Here is an 18,891-nt window from a genome sequence, read left to right as displayed (position 1 = left end):
TAACATGAGGATACAGAAAGTTTGCTTATTCTTCCGTCTCACCACAGATGTGTGAGTCACACTTTAAATCTTGTCGCAGTAAAAGATTCCGAGAAAGCTATAGATAACGTTTTATACAAGAAACTATACAGATTGACATTTGCTAAACTAACAAAATTATGGAATAAACAGAATTGGTCTACACAAATAGCTGATAAAATAAAAAAAATATGTGGTATCTATTTAAAAACTCCCGTTATTACTAGGTAAAAAAATTTTTTATCCAGTTGTGGAAGATAGTAAATATGAGATTTATTTGATCTTAGAACTAATTATAGTCGTAACGTTTTTTCATCAATATTGAAAAGATAATAATATTTGCGGTGTTTATATACGAGCCACTCGGTTTTCTGGCTTGTATATAAATACCGCAGATTATATTACCCTCTCCACACAATAATAAAAAACATTACAATTATCACCATTTCTACGATCAAATTAATTGCATATTTACTATTTTTCAATATTAATCACATTGTTCAAAATATTTATTTTTATTTCTCATTACGTTTTCATTCAACTTTGCGTACAAATATAAGTATTTTTTCTAGAATTAATAATTTTCTATACTTTCATCTTTCATTTTAATAGATGGAACTCGACTTTTGATTCTATACTGCAACTAGTAACACTTTTAAAAAATGATTCCGAAAAAATTAATCAATGTCTCGATTATTGCAATTTGCAAAGACTAACAGAAAACAAAATTAAATTTATAGAAGAATATTGTCAGGTACGTCTATAGATAGATTGTATTATATATACTGTTACGTCCTGATCAGACTACACGATTCTTTTCTTTTCATTAAATACCAGACCTAGTAAACGCGGAACCAACAAAAACTCTTAAGAAATATTATAACGCCAGAGCTGTTTTTCTCATGAGACACCAGAAGCTCGAATCTTCTCACAGAGAAAAATAGCATGGATATTTCAAAATACCTTGGCCGCTCAGCGTGCCTATCGTCGCCAGAAAAACCGTAAAAGTCAAAACTTCGCGGTAGCTGGAGTCCTTAACCGACTCCAGACGGTTAGAGTAAGAGATAAAAAGAAAAACTGGCACCAACTAGTCATATTCTTGGATTCCACCTACGGGAACTCTAGCTAGTAGATAGGGTTTTACCGAGTAACGATCGGGGAATGACCGCAGTCGCATGCCGAGAAGGCGCGACACCTGATACGGCGCACGTGTTTAGTAGGTCTGGGAAACCGAGATGCATTAGTCGCACTCTCCACGCGACACCAAGGGCACGCGACAGTCGTAAACTGTCAAATTTATTAGATCAGTGACCCAAGGCTTTGCGAACTTATATACCGATTCTTAACCATCCAATCCGAAAGCCGAGAATCGGGGCAAGCACTTCTATAGACCACCCATCGTTCCATCGTATGGTCTAAAGACTACGCCCACCCAGATCTTAAGACGCTGAGATGCACCCCACCTATACTAATTAACACCAACCGGGTTACGCCACCTCAAAAACCTACCCCCATCATATATGGACCCGAAACGACGCTATTCCTTATTCGTTAGGGCCTCTTTCTTCCTATCTCATTTCAAGTAACCTAATCATCTAAACCCAATCCTATTAGCTAAAAATGACGCCATCCTCCCCCACATTAAAAATTTTCTCGCAAAACTAATTCCTATTCGATCCCCGCTCCAAAAACCTAAGATTTTCCAAAGAGATCTACCCCAAAGAAAAAGTATAAAAACCCGTGTTCTGGTGGCTCCGGACACAATCACACACAGTTTTTAAGCAGTTTTGCGCAGTTATTCCGTTTAGCTCAAACAGTTTTTCGAGTAGTTCGGGGGCGCGAATCAAAGAGTAAAACCAGTTGATACTTTGTCGCGACCATCTCGTGGTGCATCTCAAGTAGAGGGTCCATTACCTTGACGACACCATCCCGCAGCAGGGTGCCCACTCGTTTACAAAAGGGTCCGACGCCTATACAACACCTTCCCTCAACGGGGCGCCTGCTCAGAACCACCGAACATATTCAACGCGATCCGAAACTACTCTGCAACGAGTAAGTCAGTTCATTTCTCTTTATTTTATTATTTCTTCTGTCCTCCCTCCGGAAAAATAAAACACTCACACACACACACACACACACACACACACACACACACACACACACACATACTTGTAAAAAATACACAAATAAAATTATTAACATATGCGATTAAGAATTAAGTTTTTGTATCCTAATTATAAATTCAATCAAATTAAAATGTTGTCTTTAGTAAATTAAACTTTTGTTCTTTTTCATTTAACCACACCCTCCTCGTTCGTCACCCCCTCACACCTTCCCTCTCAAATTGCGCACAAAGGTTCCGCCCCGGGTAATAGGGATTCAATTCCTTGACCCAAAAAGGGAACCACGAGCGGTTGACTTGTTGACGGAGTAAAAACGACTCTTCCAGTCGCTGAACCGTCGCAAGTCCTAAACGTGCCGCTCGGCTCGTGCGGTCAGGTCCGTTTACGTCGATCGCCGAGCCCAACGAAAAAATTCTACATCTATCAGGACGTAACAATACATTTAGTGAATTTCTTTCATTTTTTTTTGTTTTTGGATTAGACAATGAAATCTTTGGCACAAGCCTTAGATATATTACAAAGTGAGTCAGGGATGTATATGGGATACTTATTACTAGTCTTAAAAACTTTACAAGAAAAATTAGAAAAACTCAACAAAAATGGATTTACTAATTGCCAGTCACTAATTACAGCTATTCAACAAGGTTTAAACAAAAGGTAATTTGTTAATTTAATTAACACGCATGTATTTATTATTATTTAATACAAAACAATATTTATTCATTCTGAATATATAATTTTAGATTTTTCACAATATTTGAAAAAAAAGAGCTAATCATCGCAAGTTGTTTGCACCCAAAATTCAAGTTGAACTGGATAAATGGAGAAGAAAGGAAACTTGCTAAAAATTATTTAGAAGACTTATTAGGAATCCGTTCTAATGAAAGTTCCCAAAATCTTGATGAAAACCTCGACGATCACGATGACTTTCTTGCTTTTAACCAGCAAACAAAAGAAGTCGAGTCTGCACAAGAAGAATTGCATCGATTCTTAAAATCAAATAATTGCAATATCAGTATGTTAAATGATTATACCGCAATTAAAAAACTTTTTATTAAATACAACACGGCACTTCCGAGTAGTGCATTTGTTGAACGAATGTTTAACGTCAGTGGTTCTGTAATAACGCCACAAAGAGGACATCGTCACGATGACATAATAGAATATCAAATTCTTTTAAAAATTAATAAACATTTTTATTAAAATTTTGGATATATACAGGGTGTCTGGCAATAATCGCCCCACCGGTCATATACAGGTAGAGGAGGTCAAATCGAGTAGAAAAGTCCTTTACCATTTTTTGATTTTTGTAATAAGTACTAAGTAATTAACGAAAAAAGATTGGTGAACCGTGCAAGTAAAGCGCGCGCAGCGAGAAGGACATCCCACTGCTATGCGATCACTAGGCGCGCGATGAAGCGTTGGGAGGAGCGCTCTACAAATGACAATGGCAACATACGAGCGGCGCGTAACGCTAGATCCTTGTGTCCTAGTGATCGCGTAGCAGTGGGACGTCCTTCTCACCGCGCGCGCTTTACTCGCGCGGATTCGCCGATCTTTTTTCGTTAATTACTCAGTACTTATTATGAAAATTAAAAAATGGTAAAGGACTTTTCTACTCGATTTGACCTCCTCTACCTGTATATGACCGGTGGGGCGATTATTGCCAGACACCCTGTATATGTTGTTGTAATGTAACACATTGTACACATTGTACACTGTACGGTAATCACGTTCCTAAAATAAATTATTGATTTGGATTATTAATTTGTATTCGCGCTCTCGCGACAGACTGCCCGTCGAGCGCCCCCTCTCTAGTTACTCTTTGTTACCATTTTATGTTGCGTTTCTTTTTCCTGCCGCTTTAGGATGCGCCCACTTTCGTTTTATTATTACTCACTCGTTTTCTGAAAATTACGCATATTGTAAGGCGGCCACGTGTCCTTGAAGAACAAAATAAAATATTCTAAAGTAGAGAAGAAATCATCATTATTTCTCGTCCACACCGTTACACGAAGCAATCTACCGTGAACACGTGTGGTAATTCCAGTCGCACATGAACGAAGAAATAACATACACATTGTGACACATTATTATAAAATAATAAATTTATCAATGTATTTAAAGATGTGATTTAATTCTTTTACCTCCACAAAAATGTCATGGAATTTGTCATATTAAATGTAGATTCGAAATTTGTTAAATAAATAGACGGATAAACGTATAGATATTAATTTTGAAATTCAACAAAAATAAACAAATTCTCATTTAAAGAATGCACTGCCACCCAGTAATAAATTATCTTTGAGGATGATTATCATATAAGCATAAAAATGAGACTTTAAGAAGAACTGAAACATAAGTCTACGATTTTTTGGAAAGTTACGACTATTTGTGTGAAATTCGTTAATTTTTAAACTGAAAAATCTAATTCTATAATTTTTATTCTAAGTGTATGATAATTTATTTTAAATTATTAATTAATTTAATATTTTAAATGCATTTTAATTTTAAGTTTAAAACAATTGTGATTTATTACATATAAAATAATATAACACAAAATTAAGTACCTATGTAGTATATAATAAGTTAATAAATCTTGAAATGTAAGATTCTTATATTTAAAATAGTAGTGCACATTTATTGCAAAAAAGTAACTGAAAAGTAACGACTCGTTACTTTTCAGAGTCAGTAACTTGTAACTGTAATTAGTTTTTTTTCAGTGAAAAGAACTGTAACTTTAACTAGATACTTTTACAAAATAACTTTCCCAACCCTGGAAATCATTAATGCATGTCCGAAGAATATAAGCACTCTGTAAAGAACCGGCGATAGAGTCAGTCGCGTTTAGAGTCGTCGATAATTGTCGTGAGAATAGATCTAGTCGAGTCGAGCGATATGCAGTGTAAAATGTATTAAGGCAAAGTAATAAAGGCCATTCTTCTCTCTGGTAAAAGTGATTTATTCATACACCGCGTTTACATTATTATTGCTGTCGGTAGCCAATCGGAGCACGTGGTTTAAATTAATAAGGCTAACGGACATTTTGAACGAGAGAACTCAGTGCTCCGACCGTTACAAATTATTGCTAAAAAGACTAGCTGGATTCTTGTCCAGCCGGGTCGAGCCGCTTGTCGATTAAAACTAGTCGGAGAACTTTCAATCCTATAAAGAATATTCCATAAACCTGCCCAGAATATGTTAAAATCAGCAGTAAAAATATATGACATAACTGTTCACATCAGAGCTCGGAATTAGTTGCACATCTTGGGCCGATTCCCGAGACGACGCCTTCTGTTCCCCCACTATCGCCCAGCCGCTAGCGACCAACCCAGCAAGAAATGACCTATCCCAGTAAACCATTTGATATCCTACCCAGTAAGCAAGAAATCATTGATATAACGTTATTTTAACGATATTTAGTAATATGTAACATTGTTAAATATGTAGGTTTTAACATTCTAATCGACGTCATTATAAACAAACTTGACACTGATTTTAAGGTTTTAATAACGTTGAAGTGGGAGTGTCTTAATATTACGAATAATGTTGTGCAAATATTTATTATAAATTTAATATAATGTTTTTCATATAACATTAAATAAATGATTAGATTTAAACTTACTTTTAACCTTATTTTATCATTATATCAACATTGACACAATATTAATATTTTATTATTTATTTCATATTCTTAGTAAATACAAAGTAACATAACATCAATGTTATAATTTTCCACTCAATAAAGTACAGCAAGGTATGTTATATTGCAGTTAAATGTTAAACAATTCAACAATGTAACTGCGATGTTATATATACCTTGGTGTACATTATTGAGTGAGAAATTATAACATTGATGTTATGTTACTGTGTGTTTACTAGAAATATTAAATAAATAATAAAATATTAATATGGCGCCAATGTTGATATAATGATAAAATAATTATTTAATTTTTATTATAATCAATAAATTATAAATTATTTTAAAAAGTTACTAAAATGTTTCAATATATATTTTTTATATGTAAGGATGCAGAAAAAATCTTGGTACATTACCCGATGAGAATTATTTTGTGGTCATCTTGCTAGGAAAACGAAACAAATTATTGTCAGGCAGTATATATACAGGGTGTCCCGCGAGACTTGTCCTACCGGGAACAGGGAGGTAGATGGGATCGAAATAAATAAAAAAGTCCTTTACCGTTTTACGATATTTGCAATAATAAACAAGATATTAATTTTTACATTTGAACTAATGAGAGCGCGTCGAGAGAAACGCTCCAGCCGCTCGAGGTCTAGCCCGGCTTAGTCTATCATACATTGGCTGCGGGCAGCGCGTTGGAGAGGCAAGAGGGGAAACGCGTCGTGGCTCGGCGCCCGGCTCACGTCTCGCCGTCTCGTCCGTCTAGGCTGGGCTAGACCTCGAGCGGCTGGAGCGCTTCTCTCGACGCGCTCTCATTAGTCCAAATGTAAAAATTAATATCTCGTTTATTATTGCGAATATCGTAAAACGGTAAAGGACTTTTATATTTATTTCGATCCCATCTACCTCCCTGTTCCCGGTGGGACAAGTCTCGCGGGACACCCTGTATATATAAATATTATTATATCTATTTTTTTTTAATGTTTTAAATAAAAGCAATAAATATACAGATGTATTTTTTACACAATTCTTATATAAATAGTAAATAGCTTTAATTGCAATATTTAATAATTAAATAAATATTTTTTTTCGGAATACAAGAAACTAGTTTTAGGGAAACTAAATAAGGTTTTATATAAACTCAATAGCATTGAAAATAGAATAGACATGCTAGAAGACATAATGCAACGTTCTAATTATTCTAGCCAAGAAGAAATTCTTATACAACTGCCTATAACAACATTTGAAGAGTTAACATTTTTTGAAGAACAATTAAAAGAAGTTAATTTTAAAGACGAAGCGGTATTTTAAAAATATTTTTTTATTTTATTGAATACTTTTAACGTGTTCCAAATCAAACTAATGACATATTATATTTAATATTTATTTAATTTATTGGTTTATTGATAGTTCAAAGAGAGAGAGAGAGAGAGAGAGAGAGAGAGAGAGAGAGAGAGAGAGAGAGAGAGAAAGAAAGTGAATCAATATAAACATAAAACAATATTTTTTAATAATATTCAAAATCTTTTCTATTTTTTTTCAAATTAATACGTTTAAACTTGTGGGTGGAAATACGGCGCACATAATGATACGCAACATCTTAAGAAGAGCCATGACAAATAATTTTGCACAACATTTTAGCTGGGCTGGAAAAAAAGCTAAGAGAAGCTTTCAACATTTTGGTTTTTTAAGAATAATTATACGTAAATTAATTTCACACACACACACACACACACACACGCGCGCGCGCGCGCGCGCGCGCACACACACAATAGAATGTCTGACAATATCAATACATACGCTTATGTGAAATAAAACTCATTACAATGAAAAATGAAAAATGAAAAAGTTCTTTACCATTTTGTAAACTATGTAAAATTTTTAGATAATAAAAGAAGATAGATTAATCAAATGCATGTAATAATGTGATGGGACAACTTTTGTAGGCATGTTTTCATTAAATAACTTTGACTTATCGATTGTTTCTTAGCTACGACAACTGATAGAGATATGTGATTCAGCTTTACACGCCGCTACCGTTCGTATATTTCACCTTTTGTTCACCAGCTGATATTCACTATTGCAAACAGACAGCCGATAAGTTGAAGTTTTTCAATGAGACTGTATCTATACAGCTTATTCCATCATTTTACGCGTACTCATTCGCCAATTTTTTTCAATTAATATTTCAAAATTTTATGTAATTTTGCAAAATGTTACATTTTTATTCAGTTTGATGAGTTGCACACGGGGGGACGTACGGATGCTGTCGAACTCTGTGTGTATATGAATTATATATTGTAATGCTTATAATAACTTTTTATGTTATAGAAGCTGTTCGTAGGAACACAAGCATGTAAGTGATGCTGAAATTGCAGAAACCATTTCCAAGTGGCTTGCCCAAGCTCCTGTTAGGATTGAGAGAACAAAGTATGTACTTATAGGACTATGTACTTATAGGAGGATTTATTTTATATATAATTTTATGTATATTTGTATGCAGTATGTATATTTTTATGTAATTAAATGAATTTTAACTTTTATTTTATTTTTACAGACATTTAACAAAGGAAAATAATAATCAAGATTTTATTAGTATAATAAAATAAATTATTAGTGGCAACAAAAGGAATTATTAGTGGAATATATGAATGGCAGCAACGCGTAAAGTGTTTAACTGCATATCTGTATTTGATTGGTTACTAAGAAACAATCAATTCAAGCCAGGGAAAATATGCCTACGAAGGTTGTCCATATTACATGCACTAATTAATCTATCTTCTCAAAATTTCACTTAATAGCGTACAAAATAAGACTAGATATAAGACTTTATTAATAAAAAATAATAATATAACAAACAAGATTATTTACTTTAAAAAAAATATAATATTAAAAAGATTTTTATTTTTTTAATATAGAAGAAAATATACTTTTATTTCAATGTTAACATGTTATGCAATGTTATGTGTATTTTATTTATGTTAACATAAATACAAATAAAAACATTTAATTAAAATGTATTGTCATAGCAATTTTACATTTATATTATAAAAAATATAAAGACAATATTTTTATATGCAACATTATTCCCCAGGGAGAACATCAGGTCGAAGAAACGTCTAATAGACATCTAATAGACGTCTTGTAGACGTCTGGACATCTAATAGACGTCTATTAGATATCTATTATACCCACGTTTTTAGATGCGCTGAATACAAAAAAAATAGTCATATGTGTCGCAAATGTCACCCTCAAAAATATTTCAAGGATACCAGTTATTATAGAACAAGCGTTTGTCAGTAAACATGCTTACTGCCCAAAGTGTCACGAGGAAGCTGCTGAATAATCATACATCATTTTCAAGCCCTTTTACTCACTTTTACTCGTCCATTCCTTAAATAATAACATTTTCAAAAACCTCTAAATATGAAGGTGGACAATGGCTTCCTAAAATAGTTTTTCAAAAAACTTATATAAAAATTACATAAAAAATTATATAGTAGCTCCATATTCTATGAAAGAAATACTCTGACTTTCGCTCTTAGTATGACCCAGGATCAACAACGTGGATGTGGCGAAAATGTGATCTCTTTGGGGTGCTTGATTTTCGTGAGTCCCCTTGCCTCTCACGTTGGGGTGCTTGATTTTCGTGAGTCCTCTTGCCTCTCACCTCAGAATACTTGACTTCATGGTAATGTCGCTTGTGTGTGGTACTCTTCAAAGCATGGTGCTGCGCATAGAGGAGTCTCACAACTGGGGCATATGTACATCGTTCGACGTGTAATCTTACGCAAAGAGCACAAGTGACACCTTCGACTTGTACCATGCCTCGGGAAATGACGACCAACTAATCGAGTAGGAAGACTATCGTTGCGAAAGATGCTTTCAGTAGAATCAAGTTTCAATAATGATCTAACAACCTCTAATCGAAATGAAGGAAATAGTGTATGTCCTTCATTTCTCAATTTATATAAAGCATGAGCATTAGACAGACATAGATCAATAAAGTCAAAAAATAGCTTGCGATACCACTTTATTGATTTTTTTACTGTTTCTGTTATAGATAATTGTCTATCTACATTATCTACACCGCCCATATTTTGATTGTATTTGTGGATACACGTTGGCTTCATAATGTCTTCATTTGTTCGATGATCCCTTTTTCCAGTTGCACAGAATTCAAGTTCGTGCACATTTGTAAGCATGTGAACACTACGTTTATCTTGCCACTTCATTGCCATCCACACATCATTATGAGCGACTTGTACTTTCCCTCGCACTAATTTGTTTTCTAGCTTTGGCATTCCCTTTCTATTTGCTTTTACCGTGCCACACATTCCTGTGTCACGATCATGCAAAAATTCTGCCAAAATAGGAGATGTATACCAATTGTCTACATACACAACATGACCCTTATAAAAATAAGGTTGTAAGAAGTGAGCGACAATATCGCCAGTAACACCCAAACCAAACTTTTGATAATCAATATCTGCACCAGTGTAAACAATAAAGCCCAATATGAATCAGTCTCGCAGTCTACTAACTCAAAAAGCTTGATGCCAAAACGATTTCTCTTCAAGGAAATATATTGCTTGAATCGAAGCCTACCTTTCCATAATAACAGACTTTCATCTATGCACAGATTTTTGCCTGGAATAAGAGCTGCCGAGAATTGTAAAACTATTACTTTGTAGGTGATCTATTACTGGCTTTATTTTCACTAAAGGATGATCTACGATTTTTGAGTCATCTTCGTTATCATGAAAATGTAAATAACGCAGAATTTGAATATATTTATCACGAGACATTATTTGACCAAAAATTGGAGTGTGCAACAAATGATCTGTAGACCAATAATTTCTCAACTTGCCTTTCCGAACATGGCCCATTAGAATCGAAAGACCGAGAAAATTTTCAAAGTCATTTGTTGTGAGAGGACACCAAGCTTTTATATGGGAAGTTTGAACTTGATGATTTTGAGTTTGATAACGATTCGTCTTCTCTATAATCCTTTCAAGCAGAGAAGAATCACAAAAATAATTGAAATAATCAATTGGCCTATTCCCCGATGTAGAGATATTCGGATTCATTTCGGAGCTGCCTTCGAAATCTTTGATAGATGGGTAAAAATATGCGTCCTCAAAAATTTGATTTCCGCCATAATCGTCTCCCAAATCAATATCACCAATTTCTTCAGTCTCTGAGTCTCGTACCTCTGGTTCGGACTCGCCACTACTCCAAGCTTCATTTTCACCCATTTTATCAAAGATAAGAATTTGATGTACTGTTTAGATAATAGTGTCAAAATAATAATAATAGTAATAATAATAGTAATAAATAAATACTGGAAGAGTTCTAATCAGTAATATATTATAAATGAAAAGTAGCAATCTGCAGCACTTTTACTTTATACAAGAAAATGAGTAAACAATTTTAGTCCTCTACAAGAAAGAAAGAATCGAGTGCTAACCCGCTGGCAGGTACTAACGATAATTTCAATTTTTGACCTTGAATTCACCTTGAAGATGAGTTTCGCGATACTATTTTTTTCGTATTCAGCGCATCAAAAAAGATAGGTATGCCAACTTTCAGGCCAAAATAGCAAAAAAAATTGACCTTGAAATAGCGATTTTCAAGGTCAAGAATGCTCCCAGGAATTTTCACACTATTTTTCCCATATTCAACGCATAAAATTTTTCCTGAAAAAACATCAAATATTATGTGTCTACTGGTTGGTCGATATATCGACCACTCCCGCCTTTAAAAGTTGATAAATGAGTTGATAAATTTAAATCAGAAGGTGGTTAGAACGTGCTCATAATGTACTCGGATGCGTCGACTTCTGAGCTCATTTTGATTTCATCATAAAGAGTTTTTTATGCATATAACCTAGTAAATGAGAAATTATTGAAAGTTCAGAAATAGGATTAAAAATTACTGAAAAAAATTTATTTACGATGATGCTGAATTTTATTTAATTCTTCTCAATAATTTCTCGTTTACTGGGAACAAATATACCTCAAAAAATTACATGTGAAAAATTGCGTCAAAGATCGTTGTACCAGGAACAATTTCACACACTGCGTGTTTTTTATGCACTGTAAACTGCGAGACTTGGAAAGTACTTTGTGGGTAAATATAAATAACAAAGAGAATAATTGACGAACAATATATGGATGACCAACAAGAATCCAGCCGAGTCAGGTTGGGTGATGCGTGTTTTTTGTTTTCACGTATCATATTATATGATGTCAAAATGAGCTGATTATAAAGAACTATTTTGTGTTAGAAATAAAAGTTCATAGTGAGCTCTTTTTGAATTACTGTTAAAGAACTCAGAAAAGAGCACTTTTAAACAATTTTTTGTAATCATTTTAGCAGATCATAAAGAATTCAAAAAAGAGAATACTTTTTGAACTCTTTCTAGAGATCCTGCTGTCTGGGCGGCTATTTATAACATGAAATTTGTAATAAGACAGATATAAAAAAGATAACATATACTCGCCAAATAACACAAACACATTCTATAAACATTTTATACAATGCATGTGTTATTCGGCATTCTAAACGTCATCTATGTACATCTTCAGTACATTTGAATATTCAGTGAACATTTATGTAAATCGATGGAATAGCAGGAGGATCTCAAGCCAAAGAAGATTGTAGTTCTTGAAATCTTTTATTGTAACCAATGTATTTCGTAAGTAGCAAACGTTTCGGCTAATCATTCAGCCATCTTCAGTGCTACCTTAACAAATCTAAATAATTATACATATATGTTAGAAGTTTGTTTCCCGTAATTGAGGTCAAATTAATAAAAAATTTTTTTATTTATATACCTAACAAAATAAATAACTAAAATTCTTAGTCGCATACCTGTTAATCAGAAGTCTGCAGAATCAATTTCACATTATTAAGGGGATGCTGGAGTTACCGGCCGGACATTATATTTTTTCGAACAAGAATATCTTTTTATTGATTGCATAGAATTGTAAATCCTTTTGCAGGAGTAAAGTGTACACAAAAACGGAATTCGGGCTGCTCGACTTTATTTGGAAAAAAAAGAATTAATAACAAAATTTGTTTCTATTCATTAATTTCTATTCTGCTCTTAGGATAACATATTGTATAGAGCTATCTATTTTCGTTTTTTATAAAAGTTTAACAGTTTTAAGACGCTGAATAAGAGCAGCCCGAATTGCGGACTACAGAATAGAATGTTATGAAACCATTAAAATTGGGCTGAAAAGTAAAAAATGTAAAAAATGTAAAAAATATTCTTGTCCGACTATTTTTACATACGTGTGCGTCCAATATCGGTATAACAGATGAAAAAATAACAGAAGATTAGTTCCAGGATAATATCAGAGAGGCGCTATACAATAATATGCGAATATATACACGCACCACACATACGCATACACAATACATTCATACTTAGATTATGATTTATGCCGATATCACTCTCATTTTTAGTTCCATCGAAATGATGGCGCTTTCGCGTCGGAGTTCGTCAGGCACTCCAGCATCTCCTTAAACTCCTTCGAAAGTGAATTCACATATGTGATTGAGAGAAATTCTTATATATGTAGGTGTTATTCAAATGTCACCATGTTCTCTACTGTGAGTTAATGATAATTCTTAATTTATGTAAATGTTTATGTAAACCAGCGCTCGGAATTAGTAGCACATTTCGGGCCGATGCCCGAGACGTTGCATCCTGTTTCCGCACTACCGCTCGACCGCTGGCGAAATTATTTATGTAGCGAAAAAAATGTTACGATTTCCTGAGAGATGCCTCAACAACCCAGCCTATTTCTTATATAAAACGCTCTTGAGCCAAAGCTATCGGCGGCTCGGCCGCCAGCGGCCGGGCGGTAATGGTGGAACAGAGGTATCGACACGGGCATTGGCCCGAAATGTGCAATTAATTCCGAGCGCTGATATAAACAGTTATGTCACATATTTTTACTGCTGATTTTAACATATTCTGGGCAGGTTTATAGAATATTCTTTACAAACAAGGATATTCTTCAGACATGCATTAATGATTTCTTCGAAAATATTCTCATAAAAGTATATTTGATGCAATATAAAATATTTAGGTATACAATATTGTGTGTTATTTGGGCTTAATGATCTAATTAAAGTCTTTAGATTTTAACATAATGTTTATGCTAGTGCAGTGATATAACCTATAAAAACGATAAGAGCGGTGAAAATAAGTTAATCATATTTATTTTTTTTTATGTGTTTATAATGGAGCTGTAATGATAGTATAGTCCTAACCGTTTAACTGAGATGAACCGTTGCTAAAAATGAATGATCAGAAGAAGAATTACTATTATCTTCAAATGCTGCAAAATGGTATATTAGGAAAGAGTGTCGAGAAGGACAAATTTGTATTTCTACGCTGTCATCAACTATAGAAAACATGGAATTAGTGTAGCATGACAATTGTATCATGTTTTTTAAATTTTCTTGTATAAAAAATCATGGATAAAATATAATCAAAAGTTTTCATCGTCATTCGCATATATTCAAAAAATTTTTATGGATACTTTTTCAAGTCATTGTATAAATGTTAAAACTCCCCAAATTTATATCATTTGGGTATTAATAAATGTACAGAATATTTACATTTTTTACAGCATTTAAAGACAATAATAATTCTTCTCTTGAATTACTTATTTTTGGAAACGATTTATTTCAGATAACGATTAGGACTATACTGTTATCACAATTTCATTGTAAACATGTGAAAGAAAGTTAGATATTTTTTTTTGCATGTGTCTGAAAATTGGTCATGAATTGGCAATGAAATATTAATTCAGGAGAAAAAGGTACTCTCAGGCTTTTTGTTTAAATATTTTTGAAACAAATTTTCCGTTGCCCTCTAAGCTTAACTGTGATATCACTTGATATTCACTACCAGTATTAAAATTGTACAGGTAGATAATGTAAATTATAAATTTCAATACTGATAATGAATATCAGAAGGTAGCTCTTTTCGTGCTCAACAGCGCACAACACTATCCCCTACATGACTCATATACACCACTGGATTCATTGGTGCTGCACCGCGTATGCGTGAGAAATATCCTTTATAAGAATTGCTTGAGATGTATTCTTTACTCATTAACGATCAGTTTTTCGTGGGACGCTCATCTCAACACGGATGAGAAAGACGCATACGGAGTGAATCGTATCTAAACTTCTTTAATTTTGAGAGGAGGCAATAATCACAAAGTTCTTTCATCCCAGAATTTGTAAAACTAATCCGCAAAGTTAAAGAAAGGGTGAGTACACATAAGAAATTTGCATTTGAAAAATGTATTTTCTATGTTTTCTTTCATTATTTTTTCTCCTGATCTTTCTTTTTTTTTATTATTAATTTTATTTATATTTAGTTATATTTTATTTATTATTAAATAGACAAATAATATACAATTTTACTTAATCTGATAAAAATTTATTGATGATAAATACAAAATAATAAGTACAATAAATATTTTTACAGTAAAAGAAAAATATTATATGATTATGGGATTCAGAGGAAAAATGGACCAAGTCTTTTTACAATTTCATGCATAAATTAAAAAAAACTGAACAGTTTTCACTGAACAATTTAAAAGTGAGTGCAAATGTTTAAGTTAGAATTAAAAGAAAATATGGTACTTATGAAAAAGTATACATGTTGCACATAAGTAGAGAAACAACTTTATAACTTTTGAACTAATTTTTTAACAGTTAACAAAAATAGACTTGATCCACTTTTTCTCTGAGTTTCTCGTATAATGTAACATAATAATCTGTAAACCATTATATAAACCATATTTAAACTAATATATATAATCTAAACCATAATATAAACTATAAATAATAACCAAGGTTGAAAGAAGTAAAATTTGTATACACCAAATTTTCGCATCTTATATCCAGAGTTTTCGTATATATTTATTAGGTAATTTAATTTGGCATGTAATTTTGGCAATGTAATTATTATTGCAGATGAAAGTATTTGTTGCAATTTAATACAGTCTCTATGAAAATCTTGACTATCAATTATTTCATAAGCCTCATAATGTTCATATAAATAACACGAGTTTAAATTTTCTGTTAATATTAATATATTCTCATTTGATTGCCAAATTAAATCTGTCATTTTGTGAAAGATAGGTCCATTTTCTGATGGAATTATCAGGATTGTATTGCACTCTATGTTACAATTACCTCGTTTAATCCATTTTAAAGTCTGAACAACGCCGAAACTTGAATCAATGTTGTGTGGTAAATGTGAAATATTTGCAATACTCTCAGTCTGCTTTGAACTTATCTCGTACAGTGCACATATTACTTTTTTTGTTAATAATCGATGACTTAATTTTAATTGATGTCGCAATGCTAGTGTAACAAATATTAACTCTGCTAATGGCAGAATGTGCAATAATTTTTCCTTCTCTATGTTTGCTCTCAAAACGCATAGAACAAATGTTCCATTAGGTCCAAATGGATCTAATAATCTCATTTTTTCTGGATAGTGTATAGCAATATGATGATCAAATTTCAGATTTTCCGAAAATAATTCAACGCGTAAATGCAAATATTCTTCTATTTCAGTGGCTAATAAATCATGTTTATTAACATGAATTGTTGTAGCAGTAATAATAGAAGTAATTCGTTTTAACACAAGATACAAATTCCAATATTTGTTTTCTCTATCTATCAAATGACCAATTATATATTACCACAAACTGTTCGTAATATGTATTTTCCTTTTCACCAGGAAATGTTTCTGTTATTTCCTTTGCCAACGTTTGAACCTTTGCACTTAAAATCCTGAAACATAAAATATATTAAAAAATAATTTTTATTTTTTTTATTACACATTGCATATAAAAATTTAATAAATAAAATTAGACTTACTCTAAAGTTCGGAGTTTCTGTGTGTTGTAGAGGAAGTTTCAGTAGAATGTTATTTAATTCTCTTCGTATTATAAGCCGTGATAATCGATTACGAGCACTCGGTGCTCGTAAAAAATCCGTGCTGTTTTTGGATGGACAAAATAGACCGACCTTCTCCCTCTTCAATTAAAAAGTTATACAACTCCTAGACAAATAAAACTTATAATTTAGGTGAAAGAATAAATCAAAATTACAATGTTATAATTATGTTGGAGATAACAAACCGTCTTATCATTAACTCTAATTCTATGTTGAATACTATCCAGTTGCTGTTGTGATTGAATAATTTCAACTACCTCAGAACTATTTGATAAATCTTCAGTCAAAATCTAGAATTAACAATTTGTACAAATGTATTGCGACGTGAACTGGCCTCGGAATCACGCCAGATCCGAGGGAGCACGCCCAATGGAAATCGGTAGCTCGCGGTATCGGCAATAAATGCTCGATTCGGTAACTTACGGTATCGGAAGCAGATGCTCGATTCGGTAACTCGCGGTACTCCACGCTCGTCGGGAGCAAGGTAACTCGCGAAATCGGCAATAACTGCACGATTCGGTAACTCGCGGTACTCCACGCTCGTCGGGAGCAAGGTAACTCGCGAAATCGGCAATAACTGCACGATTCGGTAACTCGCGGTACTCCACAAAATTCGGGAGCAAGGTAACTCACGCGATATCGGTAACCGGAAATGGGCGCCAGGTGCGAGTAATCGCACCGCGGTATCGGTAACTTTAACAGTTCACAAAATTGCTCGGCCGCTCCCCGCTCAGTATATGGCAGAGGGGCGCAGTTCTTTTACTTAACGTTAGATATCTGGAGTGAGAGGCTAACGCAAGGATAACTCAATAATTAACAGTTAACAATGATGTATTTCAGTGATTTAGTTTACAAGGGTAAAGATGCTTAAACTATTCGGCCGGAGCCGATACAGCGGAAATAGGTTGATACGATAGTAGGGCTCTTCGCCCTATAAATTCGGTAACGAGAATCGAGTTCGATGCCTACATCAAATCTCGGGAACGCGATTGCGATAATTCGCCGCTGATCCGACTATATACAGCCAACGAAGGACTTATGTTTTGATCATCTGATACGGCCGGTGAAGGCCAAATAAATATACTCTAAACGACGGTAACCTAACGGCCAGAAATGAAATACCGCGGAACGGCTATTTTTCGCGGATTTTCCCGTTTCTCGCCGAGACGCTAACTTTACGGTAACCGCAATCTCGCGGAGAACGTTCCCGAACCAAAATCCGCCCGCGGACATTCACCCACGGTACTTCCGGTACGGTAGTAATGCGACAGAAAGACGATAACAATCGGTAATTTCAAAAGAACGGTAACGGTAGAACGGTACGGTAACGAAACGAACGACAAACGAAACGGTAACGAGAAGAGACTGTCGGCGCTTAATTCTCGCAAGACGGAGAGACTCTTACGCGGTATCCGGAGCCGGCTGGACATGCGGTAACTGAGCGTAATTGAGCGCTCACGGTATCAAGACTTGATTAGTTGTGAGATACACAGATTACAGAAAAACTCACGCTACCAGCCATAACCGGACGGAACTCTACGGCTACCCGAGAAGCGGCTTACAATGAGTGGACGTCTTCGGCGTCTTCGGTGTCGTCGGGCTGAGTCCCGGGTGTCGTCCTCACGCACTTGCAGCACACCGAACAGTGGCTCTTCTCGGCTCTGCACGTAGGTCCTCTCCAAATCCGCGTCGCCTTCCTGCGCATCCTGCCGATTTTCCGAAAAGGGGGGCCCCTGAGAACCGCCTACAGTTCATCCAGGGCGCCCTCCTCCGCTCTCTATGGTTTCCTCAAATCTTTCGGCCGTTAACGTGTCGATGAGTCGATGTTCCCGGAAGAGACTGGTTAGGCTGGCCGGGCCATACTCCGGTCCTTCCGGGTGCAACATCTTCGGGGTCCCCGGAGCCGTCTGCAGCCGGGCGAGGTCCGCTGCTGCGTGTTTCTGCGTTTCTTAGACTCTGTGGCTGAAACCAAAGCGGAGTTAGATATGGCTTGGATGGCGGAGGCGACGGGATCGCGGTACCTGACCTTATGCTGTGGGGTCACTGACGCGTGACACCCGTCGATGATCCCCCGGCGTCCGGTCTTCCTGGCGATGCTGCATC

The 18,891-nt window shown here is 34.6% G+C and overlaps 2 protein-coding genes across 2 annotated transcripts; one reads left to right on the top strand and one right to left on the bottom strand.

Annotated features, from left to right (window-relative positions):
* The first annotated feature begins 2,578 nt into the window (after positions 1-2,578).
* On the top strand, positions 2,579-3,413 carry LOC136998887 (uncharacterized). The gene is made up of 2 exons (XM_067352247.1): positions 2,579-2,798; positions 2,885-3,413. Exons 1-2 carry the CDS (start codon positions 2,626-2,628, stop codon positions 3,342-3,344), a joined length of 633 nt encoding a protein of 210 aa, XP_067208348.1. The 5' UTR covers positions 2,579-2,625; the 3' UTR covers positions 3,345-3,413.
* A 4,975-nt stretch (positions 3,414-8,388) lies between these two features.
* LOC105668615 (piggyBac transposable element-derived protein 4) lies at positions 8,389-11,042 on the bottom strand. The gene is given in 3 exon segments (XM_067351768.1): positions 8,389-10,309; positions 10,312-10,483; positions 10,665-11,042. Coding segments are annotated over 3 exon segments (1,389 nt in total). The 3' UTR covers positions 8,389-9,470.
* Between the last annotated feature and the right edge of the window lie 7,849 nt (positions 11,043-18,891).

The sequence above is a fragment of the Linepithema humile genome, chromosome 3, assembly GCF_040581485.1.
Source record: "Linepithema humile isolate Giens D197 chromosome 3, Lhum_UNIL_v1.0, whole genome shotgun sequence".
NCBI lineage: Eukaryota > Metazoa > Arthropoda > Insecta > Hymenoptera > Formicidae > Linepithema > Linepithema humile.
Note: the sequence above shows the minus strand (reverse complement) of the source record. Positions and strands in the feature narration are given on the sequence as shown.

Coding starts and splice junctions, on each gene's coding strand:
- LOC136998887 (XM_067352247.1), top strand. CDS start 2,626: ATGAAATCTTTGGCACAAGCCTTAGATATATTACAAAGTGAGTCAGGG. Junction 2,799..2,884: donor CAACAAGGTTTAAACAAAAG/GTAATTTGTTAA, acceptor ATATAATTTTAG/ATTTTTCACAATATTTGAAA.